Source organism: Lupinus angustifolius, chromosome LG05, assembly GCF_001865875.1.
Source record: "Lupinus angustifolius cultivar Tanjil chromosome LG05, LupAngTanjil_v1.0, whole genome shotgun sequence".
Lineage (NCBI taxonomy): Eukaryota > Viridiplantae > Streptophyta > Magnoliopsida > Fabales > Fabaceae > Lupinus > Lupinus angustifolius.
In genome coordinates this window covers 1,131,012-1,155,690 of record NC_032013.1, presented here as the reverse complement: position 1 = coordinate 1,155,690, position 24,679 = coordinate 1,131,012, and the positions used below count along the sequence as shown (strand labels likewise).

The 24,679-nt window shown below is 30.0% G+C and overlaps 1 protein-coding gene across 1 annotated transcript; it reads left to right on the top strand.

Annotated features, from left to right (window-relative positions):
* Window positions 11,286-12,647, top strand: LOC109347338 (zinc-finger homeodomain protein 9-like). The gene has a single exon (XM_019587109.1). The coding sequence runs from the start codon at window positions 11,443-11,445 to the stop codon at window positions 12,466-12,468; it is 1,026 nt and encodes a 341-aa protein (XP_019442654.1). The 5' UTR covers window positions 11,286-11,442; the 3' UTR covers window positions 12,469-12,647.

Below are 24,679 nucleotides of genomic sequence, written 5' to 3'. Positions count from 1 at the left end.
GCCTAGAATTATTGGTCATACAATTTTTATATGATTTTTTTTCAAATTAACTCCCTATATACCTTCATGTTAGAAATTAGGATTCAAACACTATATGCTGAAAAGTTTTGGATTTACTAAGTACAACTACAAATTCATTGAGACTGAGCATAATTAGATCTCAAGGTTTGACCCAATAGACATACATTAATCAATACATTGATTTTTTTCCATATTTATGTGAACATGATATCTAATGCATATAGGTGAAAAATCTTTCTTCCTTTAGATACAATTTAAAGAGAAAATGACATTCTTCCTTTGTTACATTCTCTTTCTGAGCTGTCTTGATTCTTGGTTCATAATTCACAAGGGTGTTGTTCTACTAGGTGGAGCATAATTCAGTTGGTTAATTAAGGCACAACATTCATAATGTCATCTTTTAATAAACAACCTTTCAATTATTGATCGGGAACATAGGAACAACATTGCCAGTTGTAGAAGTGACATTACATTATCTGATTTGTATCATATTTTTCTTTTAATTACTGGATTTATTTCTTTTAAAATACATAAATTATTTGAAGTGAAATTTTGTATTTAAAGAAGTTTTACCGCACGACTATAAGACATGCAATGTTATTTAAGATTGAATGTTGGGTGAAAATATGTTAACAAAAGAATTAGGGAGAATGATGTATTGAATGAGTGAGGATACTAGACAAGATAAGATTAAAAATCAATGCGGTAGGAAAAAACTTGAGTAGCTCCTATTGCACATGTTGCACCAGATTGCGACTGAGGAGCCTCCAACTACCAGGGAATTTCATTGTTAATGCATTAGTTCTATGAACATTTTCTAGTTAGAAACTCTTTTACTCATCCCATCATATTCAATGTGGGACTTCACACTTGAATAAACCCAACATTACAAAAGATTATATAATCACACCTTGAGTGGTTTAGACATGTATGGAGGAGACCAGGGAGAACCCTCCATAAAAAGAGTATATGAAATGGAAGCTAGTCCAATTCCTAAATGAAGAGAGTAGAAGAAAAATCATATATAGAAGAAATGATAAAGAATGACTGATAAATTAATATTGTCAACGAACTTGATTTTTTATAGAGCACTGTGACGTCGCACAATCCATATAGTCAATCACACCTTCTGAGATAAAGATTTTTTTTTGTTTCCCACATGTATCCTCACATTGAAGATAATCCTCTCCGAGTCAGGAACATCCACAGGTATGTAGGGCTAACTGCCTAATTCTCCTAGCGGATATTTTTTCCATGCACAAGACTCGAACTCGAGACTTTGCTTAAGGGGAAGTGAGATAAAGATTTGATAGTTGTTATATTAGTAAAGGATTTTTTTTTGTCATATCCATAACATAAATGAAAACTATGATATTATTTTTACATTTTTTATTTATAATCATAGTTGGTGAATTATGAGATTTTACACTTGATGGTTTATGAATACATTAATTGAGTACTTTTCTTTGTTGATTGAAGACCTTTCTCTAGACTATGAATCCATGGCATTTGTATTCACTAATAGTTGCTGTGGTCTAAAGAGGCATGTAGGGTCATAAGAGCACTTGCAATAGCTGTAATCTTTGTAACACAATTGTCATTTTGAGAGAGTTTTAATTTCAACTTTCTCAAACTTGGACTATTGATAAGGACTAGTAGGTAAATATGTCAGAGACCATAATAAGGATATTTTAACTGTTACAATGTGATTGAGCCTATTTTACTAGTTGGTGGACCAATTTGAATAGACAACTTAGAATTCATGGGACACCAATTTCACAATCTTACCTTTCCTTTTATTTAATTTGGTATTTTTCACTTCTTGGTATGAAAAAAAAAAATTGGTACTATCGAGGATATTCCTTCACCTTATATGTAAGAAATTAATTTCTTTCGAGATTGGTGATTGCTCTCCTAACAAGTGTGTTCTTAGAAATTGAATCATTGACATTTTTGTCATCTTGAAGATCTAGCGAAACCTTACATTACTAGACTAATGCCTTATTATGAGAAGTTTGTATTTGAAAACTATTTATTCTAGGTGCTATAGTATTAATGATGTTTTTTACTCATGAAATTTACTACTTGTACCTATTTATTAAATGATACTTGGGTTAACAAGGAAAGTTTATATACTAGCTAGTTTTCAAAGTTTAAAATGGCATCACTAAAATGGAGGATTTGGATTTTTTATTAGTTACTAAATTATTAATTTATTTCATTTTGGAATTAAGTAATTTTAAATTACACTTAAATAATTGTAAAGTACATTTTTTAACCAATTAAAATGAGAGGTCATAAAATAATACAAATTGTGAGAAAATAGTTGTGATTTCAGCATCAATACAAAATTTGAATGCTTTTTATGAGTATTAAAGAGAGTGGTAGATTCCATATTATGATGAATGATATAGAAAGCTAGAATTCACATGCTACATTGTTAAATTTGTGATTAATGTGAAATGAGGAAATTAAGTTAAAGAGGAAAAACATACCTTTTGTCATCTCATAATTTATTAATCAACAATGTTGTTTTTTTGGTATTAGTAGGATTATCCTCTCACCTTTTAGGTAATGAAATAATCTGCGTGACTGCTCTTCTCAATAAGTGTCGTTCCCAGAGATCGAATATTTAACTTTTTGGTCATCCTAGACCAACAATGTTGTCTAATTGGTTTAAACCAACAACCAAAGTTTACTAAAAGTGAAAACATTATTAGATTTATCAATAAACTATTATTAAATAATGAAATTTGATCATTTTTCTTTACAATCAAATTGTTTGAGTAAATAAAAATATTTTGGTAACATGTTCATTTATTATACATAAATATTTTGACAAAGATTCTATAAGAGACACCAAAACAAAAACTGCAAAATGATTATATAAGAGACTAGAGAAAGTATTTTCTTAACTAATCGGAAAATAATAGGAAAAAATAACTCATGATTATAGGAGAACAAATATTATCCTCCATAAGATTATATGCATAAACCAAAGGTACATTGCAATCCTACTAATACCATGTTTGATGCGAATTAGATAGTGAAAGACAAAATTCTTATTTTTACATCAAAAAATAAAAATGTTACATAATTATATTTAAAGATAAAAGTCTCAAATCCTTAAATTTTTTATATTATTTACCATATATTTGTCTATTTAATATTGGGAGGATCCTAACACGATTGTTGCATATGCTTTTATAAGAAAATAAAATTGTTAAAAGAGGATTAGCATAGCTTGTAAGTTGTAACTAAGTTATGATTAAATGGATATTTGTGTAGTGATGATTACAATGGAGTAGAGTTTGTAATAATTCAAATATATGCATGTTTATTTTTCTTACCGAGACAATTAAAGCTTGGCATAAGTAGGTCTCTCATTATTGAGTATTTCATACGATTTTTTTTGTACTATTAAAAATATATTCTCACCTTATTGGTTACATCTGTATTTAAAATAAAATGTAGCATATTACATAAGGATAAGGACTAGAGAGGATATGAGTTGTACTAAAAAAAGATGGCACACGAATATTTGAAATAACTTAGCTTCCACATTTATCAAAGCTTTCCAAAGATGTAATTATAAACTTTTCCTTCAAAGTATCATTTTTCATAAACTGAAGCTAGTATAACTTTTCTTGAGATTTTAACATATAAAGCATTACTAGAAAACTTCCATGAAAAAACGTAAACTTCTTTCTAATTGAACTTAAAATCATTGCTTTAACCTATTGGAAGGTATAATCAATAGTTAGTTGATATAGTTAGGAAGTTTCTATTTTTAGTTATTAGTTATTGTTAGTTAGCCAAATATAAAAACTTGTATAAATGAAATTGATATCTTGTTAATCAATATATTCATTATTCATTCTCAATACCAAAACTCTCCTAACCTATCCTTTACTTCACTCTGAAACTTCTTATTCTTCTTCTATTTTCGTTAACATAACCCACTTTTACAAACAATTCTTTTAGAATAATATTATATTTTAGAAATAAGACTCAGTTCGAAAATGTAGCATAGATTTAAGTTCAAATTATAAAGTCTTGTAGATCTACATTATTTCTCTGGATGATTTCTTATAGACCTACATGATTGCACTATATCTGAGCTAAAAATCCAATTCACGTTCACAACCATCAATGACTCCTAAAAATCCAACTCCTATATATATATATATATATAAATATAAATAAGAGATATATGTTTACACCCAATTTAAATTACATTAATTACATTCAATCTCAGTTATTCATTCTCATAAATCCAACAAACCAAATTGGGAAATGCAATAAATAATGAAAGAAATAAAAAAGAAGTTTTAAATAACTTATTGCACTCACTCATCTGATTCGTTGGATTTAAGAAAATGAATGATCAAGATTAAGTTTAAATTAACTTAGGGTAAACAAATTCTTCCTTTTATTTATATATATATATATATATATATATATACTATAAAGCGTGTATAAATTACAGGATCAAATCACAAGTATAAGTGTATCAAGTATACTATAATATCATAAAAATGTTTATTCATAACAATCACAAATGAGTAGCCAAACACATCCAAGTATGCATATAATGTGTGAGTTTGTTCATTATGAACGTTAGAGACATTTCTCTCTTAACTTTATCTTTCATTATAATTATATATAAATATTCACTATAATGCATGATAAACGTATTAGCTAGTTTAATATTAATCCTCAAAATACACTGATTTTGAGTAAAAATTAAATTCCAAAATGCACCGGATTTAATATTATTTCTTAACATGTGTTTATTATTAGTTTTCAATGGTGAAAACTAGTTTCACCCAAATTAAATTTTGACTAGTTCAAGGGGAATGTTTAGGGAACTAGTGAAAAGAAAGAAAAAGATAATCTCGTATGTTCAATGTAGCAAACTTCACCTTTCTATCTAAGTTACCCTTTTAGCACTTACTAAATATTATTCTAAGGAAAATGTTCAATATTAAAGAATTAAATTCTTGTTTGTGCACTTAAATATAGCTCACTTTAGAAAATACTTTCAAAATGTGTTTGACATTATTACTAACTGAAAGACAAGCTTGATAAAAGCTAAATGAAGTTTGAAAATTCCCCTAAAATCAAATTGATTTATAAACTAGGTTATTGAGTTGGAAATATATAATAAAATTAAATCATCAACTACCCAATCAATTGACTCATCAATAACAACTTATAAATCAAGGTTTATATTTTTTATTTTTTATTTTTTATAACAACCCCAATCAAACTATTAATGAGATATCATATAGGGGAAATAATGTTTTCATGGATTATTGTTAGGAATTTTAATTTTGATATTCTTTTCCTCGTGTTTTTTATTGTGGAATCCCCAAACAATTAGATGTGTGATTTTTAAGGTGACTATTTTAAGTTTTAAACATTGTTAATGATATAACATTGCAAGATTGATTTTTTTGGTTTCCCACATGTATCATCGCACTAGAGACAATCCTGTCCGAGCCGGGAACATCACAGGTATGTGGGGTTAACTCTCCTTGCGGACATTTTTTCCATCCACAATACTCGAACCCGAGACCTTACTTAAGGGGAATCAAACATGTACCATGTTCCTACCCGACGAACCGAAGAGTCCCATGCTTGGTCGCCGAGGTGGGCCCCGCTTGTTGGGACCACCAGAGTTGACCTAAGAGACAGCATGCCTTCCGTACTTCACCAACCCACCTGCCAGGTAGACAGGTTGTAGAACGGCTACCAAACCAACCACAGGCTAGAAGACAAGAATGGCATAGTGTACCGTCCTAGCAGACCGCCTGACACGGGAAAAGTAACTCCCGACAACACCTTGGGTCGGCTACGCGTCGCACCACCAGCCAAGAACCCAATGTAAATTCTCCCTTCTATAAATAGGGATCTCTACCAACAGGAAGTATCTTAATCTCTTCACTCTTTAATATTACTCATTATATTGGTGTATGTCCTCATTATTCTCATACTCCCATTCACTTAGTTCATACACTGACTTTTGTCGGAGAACCTTTTCAGGTACCTCCACCGGCGGGTCCAACTCTCCTACTTCATCCTACTACTTTGACGACTACCCTCTTCTCCTTCCTCAACAGCTGATCAACCATTGTCCGTACCTTTGTATTCTAGTAAAGAACATACCACTTGAACCAACGTACATTAGTCATTGCAAGATTGATTGAATGTGTAAAAAAAACATTTTTCAATATTAGTATATAAAGGTAAATTCTAAATGGAAAAACTCCTTCAAAGAAAGAAGGCAAAAATATAGAGTAGAAAAAACCATCAAATCACTAAATTTAATATCAGTCCACAAAATGCACTGATTTTAAGTAAAGTCTAAATCTCAAAGTGTAGCACCTTTAATATTATTTCGTAAAATGCGCTGACTTTATGTTACTTGGTGAAAAGTGAGAATTAGTTTCTCCCAAATTGACTTTTAACACATCAACCATTGATTAAAATCAGTGGATTTTACTCTCATCCTTTACGTGGTAGACTCCTAATGTGAAGAAAAAAGTAGTAGTAATAAATAAGGTGATTTTTTAATTATTTTATATAATAGAAAATAAAAAGAAAGTTAAGAGATGTAGTGATTATTAATAATGATATTTATATTTTTTAACAATGTTTACAAGTATAATACGAAATATTAATTTTTTTAATCGGTGTAAAAATTTATACATAATCATTATATCATTATTATTCTGATTATTTTTTTGAAGAGTCAATGATAATTAAATATTAATTATTTAACTTAATTATGTTTTTTACACTTGATTACGTTTACAAACTAAGACACATGAAATGAGACAATAGATGTAAACCCATAATTAAATTATGCATGTATCAATTTGCTCAATGTTTTGTTGATGGTGGTGATTATATTATCATAATTGCTATAAAATTAAAATTAGGGTCTTCCATGAATGAACAAAAAATATGAAATTATTCAAGGTATGTTAAGAGTGTGATCAAAAAATGAAAACATACATCAATGGAATTATGTCATATTTGCTTGTGTAGAAAACTAAATTAAATAAATTGGGAGAATAGAAGTTGGACAAAGAAATGGGGGAGAAACTAAAAGGAGGTGAGAGCCACACAAAATCATTTCACATCAAATATAAAAGGAAAAATATAGAGTGAAAAGTGTTTAATGAGTTGAAATAATAAATATGAACTTAGAATATAATAATATAATAAAATAGTAGTTTTCATAGTTTTTGTTGTATGAGTGTTTTCTTCTTTTCAAATATAATATTTTTTCTGTATTCTTACTTTTTTTCAACCAAATAAGAGAGTTGGAACATAAAATACTTTCTTTTTTATGTCATTTGTATCGAAAACATGAAAATCTACCTGTTTTCTTATCTCTTTAATTTTCTTTACTATATTTCTTAGATCTTTTTCTTTTTTTACTTTCTTTTCTCAACCAAAGAAAAATAAGTCTTCATTAAGTCACAAAAACAAATATATAAGAACAAGATTTCATGTCTTCGCGATTTTCATGTGACTTTTTTAAAACATTGATGAAATTATTTTAAATAAAAATAAATATTTTTAAAAAAATTCCCTACTCATTTCCCTCTTAAGATTTTGACAAAAGAATTCCATTTATTTTGTTATAATAGATAAGTACAAGTGCCCTATTTCTTTACCCTTCCGCAATGCACCTTACTCTTACTCTTTTTTATTACTTTTATTAAATTAATCAGGGTGACATTTATGATTTAACTAACTAAATAATATTTAAAATTCATATATTCAGTTTTGATTTCTAATTCATTTATGGTTTGAATTTAATAAGTATATATTAATAGTGTAACTACTTTTTACACTATTGATACATTATACTATATTCATATTTAATTATCATTGACTCTTAAACAAAATAACACAAATTAACAGCGAATAATGTATTACAAGTGTAAAAAGCTTACACAAACAATACATATATATTGAACACTTATTATTTTTATTTTTACTTTATTAATTTTGATTTTAATAACACAGCGTAAGTGATATTTAACACGTGTCAAGTTGCTTATGACCCTTCTTACATCCTTGAACTATGATTAATTGACACAGACCGTTTCGTTGGACTCTCATTATCCAGAATCGAAAAGGGCATTTCGGTCTGAACAGAAAATATGATTTAGGAACAAGAACCACTTTGGTTTCACGGTAGATTTTGTATGCACTATAAGCTGGTGGATACGACCCCGTTTCTAATTATTGTTTCCTTTCATTATCCACAAATTCTCTTGTCTTCAGATTGAGGAGAAATAATATATGTAATTTTTTTAATTATCATTGATTTTTAAATAAAATAATACAAATGAATAATATAGATGATGTATTGGACAGTGTAAAAATGTTTATATTTTTAGTGATAGATATTGCATAGAGAATGAGAAAAGAGGGGTGAAAACATATATGTAAAATATATGTTAGATTTTTCATTATTTAGTAGGAGAAAAAAAAGAAGAAAAAAGATATATATAACTTTTTTATTAACAAAAATAAAAAGAATATTAAGAAATGTTTTATTAATAATTCAAAATTTAATAATTGTAGGGAAAACTAATTTATTTTATAATATTAAAATTTAATTTTAAACAATAATTATGAAGTGCAAAATTTTAAAAGAACAGATAATGGTAAAGAAAGTTATATAGAATGGTTAAAGCAATATTGTGAAACACGAGCTAGACGTCAAACCAAAAGAGGTCTCGTATCAGGTTTAATCGGTTCAAATGGTTAAACCGTTCGGTTGGACCAAGTGATTTCATATATAATTAATAATTATGTCTAATTATATTGAAATAACATCTCCCAATATTTTTTGGGCAAGAGTAAAACAAAAGATTAGAGTACTTTTCCAAATTTTTTTATAATTTTAAGTATACCGTTTGGTTTACTTCCCGTGTTATTCTGATTTAACCGGGTTTAACACGGTTGGACCGGAATTTTGTCGGTTCAAAGCGGTCCAACTCTCATTCAGTTAAAGCTACAAATAATCACCTTTTTCAAGTCCGGTCAATGATCAACCTGATCGGATCATCTAGTACGGTCCGTTTCTCATAACACTACGTTAAAGATATTTTCCCCCCTCATTTAATGTGCTCTCCAAGGCATCCCATGTATATTTTTATAAGTATGTTAATTACTTATTAAAGACAACTTAATCATTAAAAAATCTAAATCACATATGATAATCTTATAATAATAATAGAGTGTAATATCTATACATTGTTAGTTAAAGATTATATATAAATAATATACTATTTATCATTCATTTATATTACTTATATTAAAAAATTAATAATAATTAAACATTAATGATGAATAATGCAATATAAAAACTCTTACGTGCTCAATTTTCTCATAATAATATTTTCTATCACATTAATATGGAACTGATATAAATAAAATAAAGATTTTATAATTTTGAATATATTTTAAAAAATAATTTATTAATATATTTATGACCAAAATTCTAAAATATATTCATGAGATAAATAAATATGAAGAGTTTACTACCACAGTTATCCCCCATTATGGATATCTTGGTCCATTCTTCTGATTAAGCCATAATCCCATATATAAAATGACGAGAAAAAGAGTTCAAAAGTGGCATAATGCAATCTAAATAGTTAATAGTATCTTTGGTTGAGTTGAAAACTAAAGGAATGAAAATGAGAAGAAGAAAAGGGAAAGAAAAAAATGTTTTTGATTGTTTGATTTACATTCAATGGAAGGGAGGGGAAAAAATTGTAGGATCATGCTTGTATATTTTTTTATAATATTGGGAGAAAAAATCAATCAAGTTGAAAGTTTAATTATTATTTTTTCAACGCTAACTTTAAAAGAAAAAATATATGTATTAACAATATAAAAGTTTTATATATTAATATTATATCATTCATATTGTATCATTATTAATAATTATATTATTTTTTTCAATTTTTTTTATGTTTTCTACTATATCGGACAACTAAAAATCATCACATTTTTTATTGTTTTTCTCTCCTCACCTTTTCTATCATTAAACCAAAGATAGCGTAAAATGTTTTCTGCAACAATGGTTTGTGACTCATTACCACATTGATTGGAATTACCTAAAATGCCACCCCTTTTCATAAAGTTTATAATGCACCAATTTCAATAACGTAAGGGTTGTTTAGGAAAAAAGGGAAAAAAATAATAATATATAAAGATGTAATAATAAAATGGAAAAAATAAGGGCAGTGTTAAGAGAGTCACATGCATTTGGCATATTCACTTATCTCTATTATTATTACTCTGATTTGAATTTAATTATTATGTTAGATAAAAAAGAAATAATTGCATTCCCTAAAATAAGCAACAATGATTTAACTGAGGAAGCTGTCCTTGATTGGCAGGTTGACAAATTAAGATATGTTACAGTGTGGGCTCAGAACTTTGCAGGCCATTCCATCTTCATCCTACAAATCATACTCTTCTCTCTCACCTCGTTATCATTACCTTACCCCAACATTAATATAATCAATCAAACTATATACTAAAACCATTATTACTATTTCATTCAAATTATTACTATGTAGTAACAAGGAGTTGAGTTGTATTCTCTACAAAATTTAATATAATCAATAATGGTTAAATTAGGTATTTTAGTGTGTTTTATAATATGTGATAGAGAGTAATATCATCTTAAAAATTATTAATTTTATCCATATTTAAAATTTTGTAGGACTATTTTAAGTTTTTTAATTTTTAAGGAACCAAACTAGTATAATCTTAAATTATAAGAATTTGAAATTAGTATTTACTTTAAACTATATGGTCAATTATTATTCTTAGTAGTATTAGGAAGGGTATATTTATGAGTATAACATTTATATATTGTCGGTATAAAAATAGAATGTAATAATATATATGTAGTGTTATTATAAAGATTTATATACAAGTACTATATTATCAATAATTTATTTTTATTACTTTTTTAAGACTCAATATACTATATCAAACTCATATACTATTTTTGTATACATTTTCTCGTAAAAATTTATACACGATCAATACATTCATTTATATTATTTATGTTTAAATAACTATTACATTATGGATACATATATATTTATTACTCATATCTAACCCCTAGAAGGGTGAACAACTTAACCATAGATTAGAACCATGGTTAAAAAACATAAGTGGTTAAGAAGGCACAACCACATAAGAAACCACATATGACATAACAAGAAGTTTTTATTATCAAAAATCTCTTCCTTTCTTTCTCTTCTTCTTTCTCTTCCTTCAACTTCATCTAGCCACTTTTTATTTATTTATATATCTACATCAATTCCTACACCCTCTCATAAAAAAATTCACAAAATTTTAATTTTAATGGACAGAAATACCCCTACGGCAGCGAAATCGGTAGAGCCTGAAACCGAGACACCAACCCGGATCCAACAACCACTTAACAACACCGCCGCGGCGGTTAATATTAAACCTTTGTCGTTTTCCAACGGTGTTTTGAAGCGGCACCACCCTCACCACCACCACCACAACCTTGTTAGCCCCACCGCCACCGTGCCTGTGACGGCGGTTACTTATAAAGAATGCTTGAAGAATCATGCAGCCAGTTTAGGCGGCCACGCGGTCGACGGTTGCGGCGAGTTCATGACGTCACCGAACGTCACCGCCGGTGACCCAAGTTCAATAAAATGCGCCGCATGTGGCTGCCACCGTAACTTCCACCGTCGTGACCCAGAGGAGCCACCGATTCCCACCACCACAACCCATGTCATAGAATACCAACCTCACCACCGTCACCACCCTCCTCCTCCACCACCTTTCCAACAACCACCACCACTACCACTTTCCCGGAGCCCAAACTCCGTTTCTCCACCTCCAATCTCCTCCTCTTACTACCCATCAGCACCCCACATGCTCCTCGCTCTTTCCGGCGGTCTCTCAGTCCCTCCGGAGTCCACAGCCGCGCCGGCGAATCATGCTGCTGTAGCAGCTGCCATGGCTGCTGCTTCTGCTGCATCACCTCGGAAACGTTTTCGAACGAAGTTCAGTCAAGAACAGAAGGAGAAGATGCAAGAGTTTGCAGAACGTGTTGGGTGGAAGATGCAGAAAAGAGATGAAGATTTGGTTATGGAGTTTTGCAATGAGGTTGGTGTTGATAGAAGCGTTCTCAAAGTTTGGATGCATAACAATAAGAACACTTTTGGGAAAAAAGATGTTACTACTAATGCAACAAACGGTGTCGTTTTGGAACATGTTCACAACAATGTTAATGATAGTGTTAGTGGTGGTGATCAAGATCATAATAATAATAATAATGATAATAATAATAATAATAATAATAATCATGGTGCAAATGTTGTTTGTGGTACTAATGGGTCTTCTTCTTCTTGATTGATCAAATTAGAAGAGTGAGTGAAGTGAGAAAGAGAGAGAAAATAATGTTTAGATAGGGTAATTAAGATTAAGAGTTTGTTAATTTAGGTGTTTATTTAATTTTTCTATCTTTTTTTGTCATTTAACTTTAGTTTTTGTTAATTAATGAGAATGATCACTCCCTTAAGGATTAGTTAGCATGCTCTGAGAGATTTTAATTGGTGATATATATTGGCATAAATAATTAGTATTGCTATTTTTATTTACTATTAGCTTTAGTTCTTTCTTTCTTTTTTCCTCTTGTTTGCTAATAATTATAAATGTATTCTTATTTTCTTATCATTATTGAGTGTTTACTCTTTGTTAAGCTAATTAAATCTCAAATTTGCTTAATGCTTATAAATATGGCCAAAATAACCATAGTTGTGCTTGTAATGCAATTGTTGGCCTTAACTAAAATCTAGGGCGAAATATTAAAAGCTTAGTTGTTGGGAATGTATTTTGCTTTTAAGGTCGTTTGTGTGAAGTGTAAACTTGGCACTTTACTATTTGTTTGGCGTTTTATTGTGAAGGAGATAGAAAAAGCATTTTTGCACTTTTTCTCTTTCTCTACATGGGATAATAATAATAATAATAATTATAACTATTATTCTTTCTTCATATCGTGTCCGAGAGATAGAAGCAGAAAGTGTTGCTACGTAGTTTATAAAAAGTGTTAAGGGTGGTTTGTGAATAGGTAATGTTATTCTATTCCTATATATGGTCATGTTCACCTTTGCTTCTATGCTCTCTATATTCTAATAAGATTGACCTAATAAAGCATAAACAAATCATATATACTATTATAGAGTACATTTAAGATTTTGGTAATCTAACTAAGTATAGGATAAGTTGACAATGATGTGGCTAATGATTACAAAAACAAACTTTATAATCCTTTTAATTATTCTATCTAATCAAAGCATGCAAGTACCTATCTTCAAAATATGCTTTAAAAAGCCTTTATGCAAAGAATGAGAGTCTTGTTTGCTTATTATTATCCTATTGTTGTGTTTGGACTTTTAGGGTATCCTAATCTTAATTTTTTAAGATAATCTCTTTTCATAGTATTTTAATGTAACTTTATAGGTTATACCAATGCTACATAATAGTCCAACCAAATGTGTTATAGCCTTATAGGGAAATGGGTATGTGCACTTTCCTTTTAAGGGAAGAAAATCAACTTTATTATTAATTAATATTGATATTTAATAAAGTAGTATTGAAATTTCAAAGAGGATGGTAGAGATTTGAGATTAGAGAGAGATAGTACCAAGTACAAAGTATTTTGTCCACCATCCCATACATTATGGGTTATTATTAGGTGCCTTTTGTTTTTGGTCACTCTATTTAATTTATTAATAATTTTGGGTCCACTACTTATTTTTGTTTTGGTTTTTAGTTATAGATGAAGTAATTAATCTTGTTTTGTTAGGGGTGGGGGCCCTTAGGTACTACCCATAGTGCTCCTAACCACCAAGGCATGGGTTGGTCATTGGTCCTTAATAAACCCTTAAAAAAATAGGGATATTTTTGTCAATTCCAACCACTAAATGTAATAGTAATCAACTAGGGAATTTGTTCATCTTTCCCATTTTTGATTCCATGTACATTGTACAAGACATGTGTAAATGATCTATGCATTTCTATTTTACTTTACAAAAAAGGTGGCTCCATTTTCTTCTTCTTGAAGTTCATCCACATGAATTATAAGCTAGATGAGTTTCTTTATTAGAACTCTAGAAGTAAGTTTAGATTATGGTGGGATATAAGTTTGCAAATATTTATTAATTTGAATAAAAAGGAAGATGCATTATAGATGTTATTTCCATAAGTAAAAAAGACTAAACATAAAGATACACAAGTAGAAAATTCATATGGAGAAAGAAAATATTTATCACATTAAAAAAATAACATGAAAGTGTAATTATATTTTCAAATTTTTTCACTTTTGTATCCTTAATTCAGAATTCATTAAAGGAAAAAAAAACTGGAGAGAAAAATAAAATAAAAGAATGGGGAGATAAAGTTATTAATGAAGAGTTACACTACTCCAACAATAAAAAATTACTTGAAATTATCTATTTGCATGTTTAAATGTTCATATGAAATTAGAATTATAGTTTACCCAACAAAATTACATTTTATAGTTGCTTCAACCATTCTCAAATTTTAACATTTTATATCCATCATCACTCGGTTATTAATTACCACTATCATAATCACAACTCTATCACTGCCACAACCATTACTAAGTTGTTATTGTTGTTGCTATAATTATTGTAATTCTTCTTCCTAATTTTTTATTTATTTTTCTAGTCCATAATTTGACGATTTTAGTTTTAGCCTTGCTTGATAATGTATCAACATCATAGTCTACCACGGCATCAACTAATATGATACATGTAGATATTAAAAACATCAAAATAAATTTTTTGGAATATATAAGAATCAAAACCAAGATGATAAATTTATACAGACTAAATCCAAAATCCGGTAGTAATGTTCACGTGCCAAAAATATATCTAAACCATTATTTTTTGAAGGCTATTATAATGTGATAGATGAGACACTAATTGCTTGGTTATGGCCAAATGACTTAAGTGGTGATTTATCTTATTAGTACTTTTTAGATATACATAATGAGTTTAAAATCTGTGCACTGACATTGTAAAGTTTTTTACGTTGTCAGTACATCATCTACCATTGATTTGTATTACTTTTATTTGAAAGTCAATGATGGTTAATAAATCAATGGTGAATGATTGACTAACAATGTAAAAATATTTACACTATCAATGTATACATATTAAATCTTAATCTAAATTAAACCATGACCAACATACTTAACTCATCCACGTCCTTCAGTATGCCTAATTTTATTAACACGTTTTCTACATTATTAAAAGCTGTAATTTATAAGCTATTCTTGTGAGTGATGAGTCTCACACTCTCGAGAATCTCATTCCAAAATCCAAATCTGAATAATCAGATATTTAGGGAGAATAAAATTAGCTCAACGTATATTAATTTTTGGGGAATAATGGAGAATATACTCAAATTTTTTAGTTAAGCAATAGAGCATTCTATATATAGTTTAATGGAAATTTTGTTGTTGTACAACATTGGCCACAAGCAATCAAATAAAGTGCATAGAATAAATAGAAGAGAAGAAAAAAGAGAATTTGGTAACGGAGTTCGACCAATTACGCCTACGTTTTCGGAACTGTTGAACGGCTACCAAAATATTATTAGAGGATAAGGGTTACAAGCCCTAACGCACTCATAAGTCCGGAACTGTTGAGCGGCTACCAAAATATTATTAGAGAATAAGGGTTACAAGCCCTAACGCACTCATGATTCCAATATATAACATTGATATTCTATTTTACTCTAATGTTTGGCAACGTGAGACTTCTTATAATAATATATTTCAGACATCCTCAACAATCTTCACATTGATTGAAATAGACGAATATCTCATTCATTAGGAAATCTAAACAAGAATTTTTGCCTTAGCGAATATATGATTTCACCTTGCTCAATGTCTAATTCTATTTAAGAATTCCTTCACATAAGAGCTTGCTCCTCTCCAACATTAGTGTTTCCGAGTATCCTAGACAATGTTATCAAGATCATAGCTCTCCAAACTTCTTGTACAACTTCCCATACTGCCATCTAATGGAATATGTCGCCTAGCCACATATTGCTAGGAAGTCTTTCGACATATGGAACCTCAACACACAAGTTCACTAACAATCGTCCTCTTTAATACTCAGTCACACTGAACCTTGGAGCTTCCTTGGAAAGCGTCAACTGCTACCACTATTATCTACTTTGACAATTATAGTTCAAAAGAATTATCATACTCCACCAAGGAATATACCCATAACACATACCTTGTATCATTGCTAACCAATGCTAGTGTCACATCCTTGTATGCAAGCCAGTGCCCATGTCACACCGTGCATCTCTACCAATGTCCGTGTTATATCTTGCATCAAAGTCAATGCCCATGTCACACCCTGAATCTTTACCAATGCTCGTGTTACACCTTGCATCAAAGTCAATGCCCATGTTACACCCTTCATTAAAGTCAGCCAACGCCTCTATGCTTTTGTGGATCTGCCAACAATTAATATCCTTCGCTATGACGTCGCAAACACGTCATTAAGATATTCCACTTCTCATCTCAAATGAGGTCATTCTATCAACACCTAGAGAGATATTGTCAGCATATGACTTATCACTTATATCTTTATCTCCACCTTGATCCTAATTCAGTACATGAACTTTTCGGGTTCTGAATCAACATATATTGCCCCACCATAGTTTCACCATATTTTCTTCTCATTCAACTCATCCACTTTATCATTGCACATTACATTTTAACGCACCTTGTCTAGCCCTAACACACTCATGGGCCCAAGTGTCCATGAGGTGTTTCTATTTAGTGCACATTATAACAAGGGACCTGAGTCCCGTATATAACATTGATATTTTATTCTAATGTTAGGCAATGTGAGACTTCATATAATAATATGTTTCAAACATCCCTAATAATACTTGTTGGACCAGACTGCGAGCGGGAAGCCTCCAACCACCATGGAGTTCCATTTTTACCGGGGTATGAGAAGAGTGAAGAGCCACAAGTAAGACACTACGTCTTGAATCAAAACCTTAAGTCATTAGTTCCATGAGTCTTTTCCACTTATAAACTCTTTCACTCCTCCCCTCATATCCAATATGAGATTTCACACTTGAATAAATTTAACAATCTCCCTTTCAAGTGTGGGTACCACACACTTTCCGGTTTGCTTTCTCTTAAGTCCGCCATGTCCCAGCCAAACCATCGACTCTGATACCACTTGTTGGACCAGATTGCCTGTGAGAAGCATCCAACCACCGGGGAGTTCCATTGGTACCGGAGTATGGGAAGAGTGGAGAGTTGTGAGACACCGTGTCTTGAACAAAAACCTTAAGACATTAGTTCCATGAGTCTTTCTACTTATAAACCTTTTCACTCATCCTTCATATTCAATATGAGACTTTATACTTGAATAAATCCAACACTTATAGTACTTATAAATCAATTTTAGTTTTTCATTTAATCAGTTCATTATACATGCATTTAGATAATCTTTTGGATTGTACTATGTACAATTGACAGCTGCAATTATAGATACACATTCTGTTTTAAATGTGGTTATCACCTTAAATTCTCTCATAGCACCAACGATAGGGTTGAAAGTACAAAAATATTCATTCCAAATTCTCATGTCTTTATCCATAATTCCATTGTAATCTTTGCTTCTTCAAGTGGGTCAATAAGACAATTAACATTCCTTTACAATTTAAAGCAAACATGTTTTCACTTCAAAGCCACACACAAGCTAAGTATCTGTCTATATAATTAAGGTATGTTTGGAAATTCATTTCGGAACACAATAATTAAATCATGGAATATAGTGTCAATTGATTATTTTTTTGTTGATAAATAGTTATAAGTTTGTTAAATTAATTACTATCAGTTTGCATGTAACTGAATGTCAAAATCTTATTGAAAAATACGTAATAACTATTCATTTCTCCGATTAATAATCAACAATTATGCTGATGAAAGTAATTTTAAGAATTGAATATATTTAAATAATTTTCATTGTACACAAATTATAATTTTTTTGCATGGTTCTAATTTCTATTTGAACGTGAGTGCACGTTATATATTACTAACACGTGACCCAACAGTATTTTTTTTTGAAGTTTGGAACATGTACAGTTACTAGCAAAGTTGGCGTAGCTAAGGACGGATTTGAGATAAATTTGTTGGTAACAAAACATTTTCTAAATTATACCGACACTTTTGAGCGAAATTATATAAATTATTCGGACCTTTCTAAAAACTACACAAACCACTCTTAATTATATAGATATACATTACACTGATTATTCTTGTAAGATAGAAAAATTTAATTTCTTAAACAAAAAATGATGACATGTATAATTAAGATATGACATATTATGAAGACAAATTCAAACAGTGTAAGTTGATATCCATTCATTATTTTGGTTAGTTACAATATAATATAAAAATAATTTATAAACATCTTTAGAATTATTGATTTAGTTTGTAACAAATAAAAAATAATGAATAGACATCAATTCTTATACTATTGTCTTTGCACTATAACATATTTAGTTTAACTTAATTACATTTGTCATTATTTTTTATTCAATATAATATACATATTTAGTCAGTGTAACGTACATATATAATTAGGGGTGATTTGTGTAGGTTTTAAAAAGTTGTGGTGGTTTGTGTAATTTCACTAAAACTCAGAAGATATCAATGTAATTTACTCTTTCAATAATAATACTAACTGTTCTTTTATGGTTGGTTGGACTGGTCGGATGAGAGATCTGGATAAGGCTTCTTCGAATATTCGGACAAGAGTTCTTCTGGAATATGGCCGGGAGGTTGATTTGGACCTGTCGGCGGAGATACCTAAAAAAGTTATCCGACGATAATACTCAAGAGCAATAAATGAGAGGTAAGAAGTAAGTAGAGAATAATAATGACAATTAATGAGTTTTAAATAATACTTCCTATTGAGGAAGACTCCTATTTATAATGATTGAGGTGGATGACGTGACCCTGAAGGGTATTGTTGGCATGACCGACCATTCTGGCCTGTCAGAGATTGCTTTTCCCATGTTAGGCGGCTTTAGCAGGGCCGTACTTTGTGTATAGTTGACTTGTAGTCTATGACAAGTCCTGTAGCCATATTGCAGTCTATCCTTGTCGCGTTGGCAAGGGGTAAGTGAGATTGCAGTTAACATGATAGTGCGTTGTTGACTTGTGGTCTTGACTCTGACCTGGGATGTCTAGCATAAGGAAATGACTTTAGCCAAACCCTTCAATTGGTTATACCCGGTCCTTACTCGACTAGATGAAAGGTGATCCTAGGTAGTTAAGATGCCTAAATGAACAAATAGAATACTGACAATAAAAAATGTTTTCAATAATTATATAATACAATATAATTTAAATTTCACAATATGTTTTTTAATGACTCATCCATATTCCGAATGTTATGCAAATTTTAATAAATTAAGAAGAATAATATTTTTAAAGACACATTAGCATGAGAAATCTATTTATATAACCGTATCATTTTTATTGGAAAATTTCAATTTCATTCTTATTTAATTTGAATTAAACATATTATTTTGTATTTTATTACAATTTTTCATAAATTTAAAATAATATCTATTTTTTCCTATAATAACAAACATCATATTTATTCTTATTTGCGTATCAACCTACCCTACATTTCTATATTTAGGGTTCGCATTTTTTTTATCGGCAAACAAATTATTTTATTAATAATATACCGAAGACACTAAAATAGTACAAGTGCATCTATTATAACAGAATGACCAAAAAATAAAAAATAAAAAATTACAATAATTCAGGAGACATTTCATGGGGTTTTCCATTTATGTCTAATAAGACATAGTTCGCTTATCCATTCTTCCATTGATCTAAAGTCACAATTTTACTTTTATCGAATTAACAACGTCCTTAATAGAGTCTTTTTTGGAGTTGAAGATAACATCATTTATGATTAACCAAATAAACCAAATTGTTGTAAGCCAAAAAATGCTATAGGGATCCCAACACTTTTTATTGATTGGTAATACCATATGATTGAGAAAATGACTATTTATGGTTTGAGGAAGAGCAATATTAAATCCAAGCCAATTATAGATTGACTGCCACACTAAGTAATTGAACCTGCAAGTAGAAAAAAGATATTAGGAAGAGTCGTCCTATTCATCACAGAGTCTGCCTAAGAGTCACCCTCCTTATTAAAAAGTGACCCTTTTCCTAGATAAGGCTCCCATTGTTGGCACTATATATCTCGAAGTTGTCTCCAAGCCAAAGCAATAACCTTCAACAAAGATTTAGATTCCTAAATGATGTGGTAGAGGCAACGATCCTCGACTAGCTAGGTAGTCTACTGGAGAAGAAATGTGTATGTGGATTTTACAGAAAAATGTTTGGATTTATCATGGGACCACTCCCACTAGTCAATTTGGTTTCCCATAATAGTACACTTTTGGATTTCATTACAAAAGTTTTCAATTTGATCTAGTTCCCAAGAAAAAGGTTTTCTTCGCCAAGATAAGGTCCAAACTGAATCGTCATCTAATTGTTTCCCAAGATCATTAATAAAAGTGTCTCTGTTCAAACTTAAATTTTAAAGATGATGATACATATCCAAGATTTTTCCCGATCTCATCTAATTGTCCTCCCAGAATTTAGTGTTTCTCCCGTCTCAAATCCATCAGGCTAAATCATCCTATAACCCTTGTATATCGTATGAACTACGAGTGGTTATTTATTTATTTATCCCGATCTCATCAGATTTTTCCCGATCTCATCTAATTTTCATCATTTATTTATTTATTTATCAATTTGGCATTTTGAAAGAATGTAAACTAGAATTTAAAAATTCTTTGTGCTTTTATTTACTATTGTATCTAAGAGGGATATTGATAACTAGAGTCATACAAGGGGAAATTAAAAAAAACACATTTGTATTTGAGAGCAGATACAAGCATAGACTTCTATAAAATAAACATATTTAGTTTTAAGTCAACCAAAGTGTCAATACCAACATTGGATTCTTCATTATTATTTTTTACGGCTATCTTTCTTCTTTGTGAACCTTTCATATATTTCACTTTGTATCTTACTCTCTACAAGGCATAGTTGATTACTTTCAACCCATCTTGAGCATTAAAAATTAGAATATGTTCATTCTGAGCAAGTTTATTTTTCAATGTTGTCACCAAGGTGTGATTGACACTTACATTTGTTGTCACCAATGGGCACAATAAATGTGGCATTCTAGTATTACAATGTGGGAAATTTTATATGGAAGTTCTCAATATAAATTAACAAATCTTCTTTTGATAATATATGTATATATATGATCATGTAAACCATACGAATAAACTATATATCCACATATATTTTCATTAATATAGTTTTGTTCATTTATGCAAGTATGCAACTGCTAAGTTCATTCTTATTAGTGGACAAAAGAGAAAAAAGGTAAAGGGATAAAAAATAATAGCACAAAAGATAAACATGTTATAAGGTGTCGTGTGTTATTTGCATTATTAACCTAATTTTCCTCAAAGTGCAATCCCATTTGGTGGATTTTATGACCTTGTACTAGGTTATGCCAGAACTGGGGTTAGCATTAGAACATGCCCCATGTGCTAAAATTTAATGAGTGCTGGCAAATTTTCCTAAAAAGAACCATTTCAATTTTCCCGGGGAACCTAGCTAAAAGATAAAAATTTAGCAAAATTGGTATATTAATTTCTAACCTTTAGGGCCTAAAAGTTCTGTATGGTCTAAGTTATAATGGCTAGGCTGTTCTCATTGGATTCTAAGTTTCCCTCACCAATTAGTATCTTGATTTGTGTTATTATGATTTATGGGTCCTTTACAAGAAAATGCACCATATCTAGTGTCTTTGATTCTCTTTAACCTCATTTGGGTAGTTAGGTAGAAGAACAACCAAACTTTATCATATTAAGTGAGGCTGAATATATGAAACTAGTTTATGTGTGTTTGATGATATTTATAGTTGATTATGAGTAAACATATTTTGTCTTATAAATTGTGTCACTTCATGTACCATTAACTGTGGTTGGTCAGAAAAATAATTAATTATCAATTTTTTAACTTCAAAATATTTTTTCAACCCATCATAAGCTTGTAGTACATGCAGTGTCACAATTGATGTGACAACATATATTGTCCCAAAAGCCTAAATAAAATGTAAATGTAACTATTGAATCATAGTGATATGGGTAGATAAATTATATATATGTAGCATTTATTAAGTCGTTTTCAAGAAAGCTCCAATGACTAAGGAAAGCCTACACATACTCTATGTTAATAATCACTGGAGCTGTTTATTTTATTCACTAGAAAAAGAATACTGAATAATATAATGTTTACCAATAATGTATAACTTTCAAATCCTAGGTATAAAGCAAAACCCAGAAGCTATGGTGGTTCATTCTGTTACAATATTAATTTATTTTCACGTGTGGCCCTCATGATGTAATATACTATTAATTTACCTAACAATCCCTTTGATTGTTGAGATTGCTTATTAATTTAGTAAAAAAATCTATCATTAGGTTTAGGAAGGTTTGTGGCTTGTTGTTTACTTTCTTTAATGTTCAATTTACCCAAGGTATAGGAAATATTAATTTATCATTTTTATAATAAATTTACATCGTCCAAGAACATAAGAGGGTTAAAAACGAGTATACTAAATTTACTAAATAAAAAATAATTAAACAAAGTAACAAAATGGAAAATTATTGCAAGTCAATAATATTTATGTGGACCACACAATTGTTTACAGCATAAAGATTAGTGGTGGTCCATCATATTTTTGATGTCTAATTTTCAACCATACTTTAATATTGTCATGTGTATTAGCTCGTCTTTTCACATCAGAAAACGCTTGTTTTGGCTATGTTAAAATTCTGCTTACCCTTGCACATATTTCAGATATGGATTGGCATAATTCTATAGCTAGTTATATATATACATCACATGATATTTCCCCTCATTTTTTTATAAGCAAAGTTGTATTAAAGAATCAGAAAGTGTGCCTACCCAATACAAAAGAATCAATGACGAATATTGTTACAAGACATATTGATACAATACCAAGGATCAACACACCAATTTTCAAAAACTACGGAAGTTGGTGCCACATAAGAGAGGAACCAAGACCAAGTTCTAATTTGTATCATATCCATAACTTGGGTGTAACTCACCTCATTATTCCCAAAGATAATATCAATCCTCATATTTCATATTGACCACAGAACTGCAAACCACAACATCCTCTATAGAGACTTCCCTTTTGGATTCTTGCAAGAAGACTCATGTATCTTCAATAAATCAAGAGTCGAGGAGAGAATAATGATCAAAGTTCTTAACCAAGAGTAAAAACATTTTCAAACAGAGAAAGCAAACGTACAAGATAAGAAAAGATGATCTATCGACTCCGGATAATCCAAACATATGGCACAATTCAACTCTTCAATCCTATGAATAACATTTCTCATAAGTTCATCTTTTGTTGCCAATCTATCTCTCAGTAACTTCCACACAAAACAACAAATCTTCGAGGGAATACAATTTATCCAGCAGGATTTAAGAACAATATCTCTCTTTGTTTTAGTTGAATTCAAAAGAGCCAAATAAGTTGAATTAACCACATAATTCCCAAAGGAATCTAAGCTCCACTTCCAAGTATCAATGTTGTTCCTTTTGCAAGAGTGATGTTGTATTAACTCATACAAATATCTTACCACTACCTCCTCTTTACGAAGAAGAACTCTCCTCCATTGAACGTCCCACTTCCACACATCACCATACTAGTAACCACAATCTCCCACAGTAGCTCGTTTGTTTAGAGCAAGAAGGAACAGCCTGGTAAACAAATCTTTCAAATTTTGTTGACCAATTTCTTTAATAACATCATATAGTGACTTGGCATCCTCACAATTTCTTTTACTCATTCTCATATTACTGTTTGATGTTTTTTTTAATGTTATTCCAAATATTTCAATGCTTTAAAATCAAATATACATTTATACTTTACTTTTCAACCATACCTTTATTTATTACTCACCTTTTCACCTCTTATTTCTTCATTTCCTTTTACTATCTAGTTTCCAATGTATATCAAATGAAGTTACTTTAATCAAATTGTATCAATTTTTACACTATTTAATAATTTCTTAAACTATTTACAAAATTTTAAATATCATAATAAATAAAATATATTTAAAGGGGTTTACCATATATTTTACTAAAACAATATATAATATATAATTTAATGTAATTAATTGGTTCTTTTATATTATCAGGAGTATTTTTCACTATATTAGTAAGAAATTAATTCTTTTCGGAATATATGACTGCTCATTCTAACAAAAGTCGTTTCAAAGAATTAAACCTTATTGAGCTAATTAATATGAGTAAAATGGTCGAGCCAACCATATAATTTAAAGCGGTTTAAATTGGTTTGATAAGGTTTTCAATAATTAGTGTGTCCTCTTTAAATTGCTGAAAACC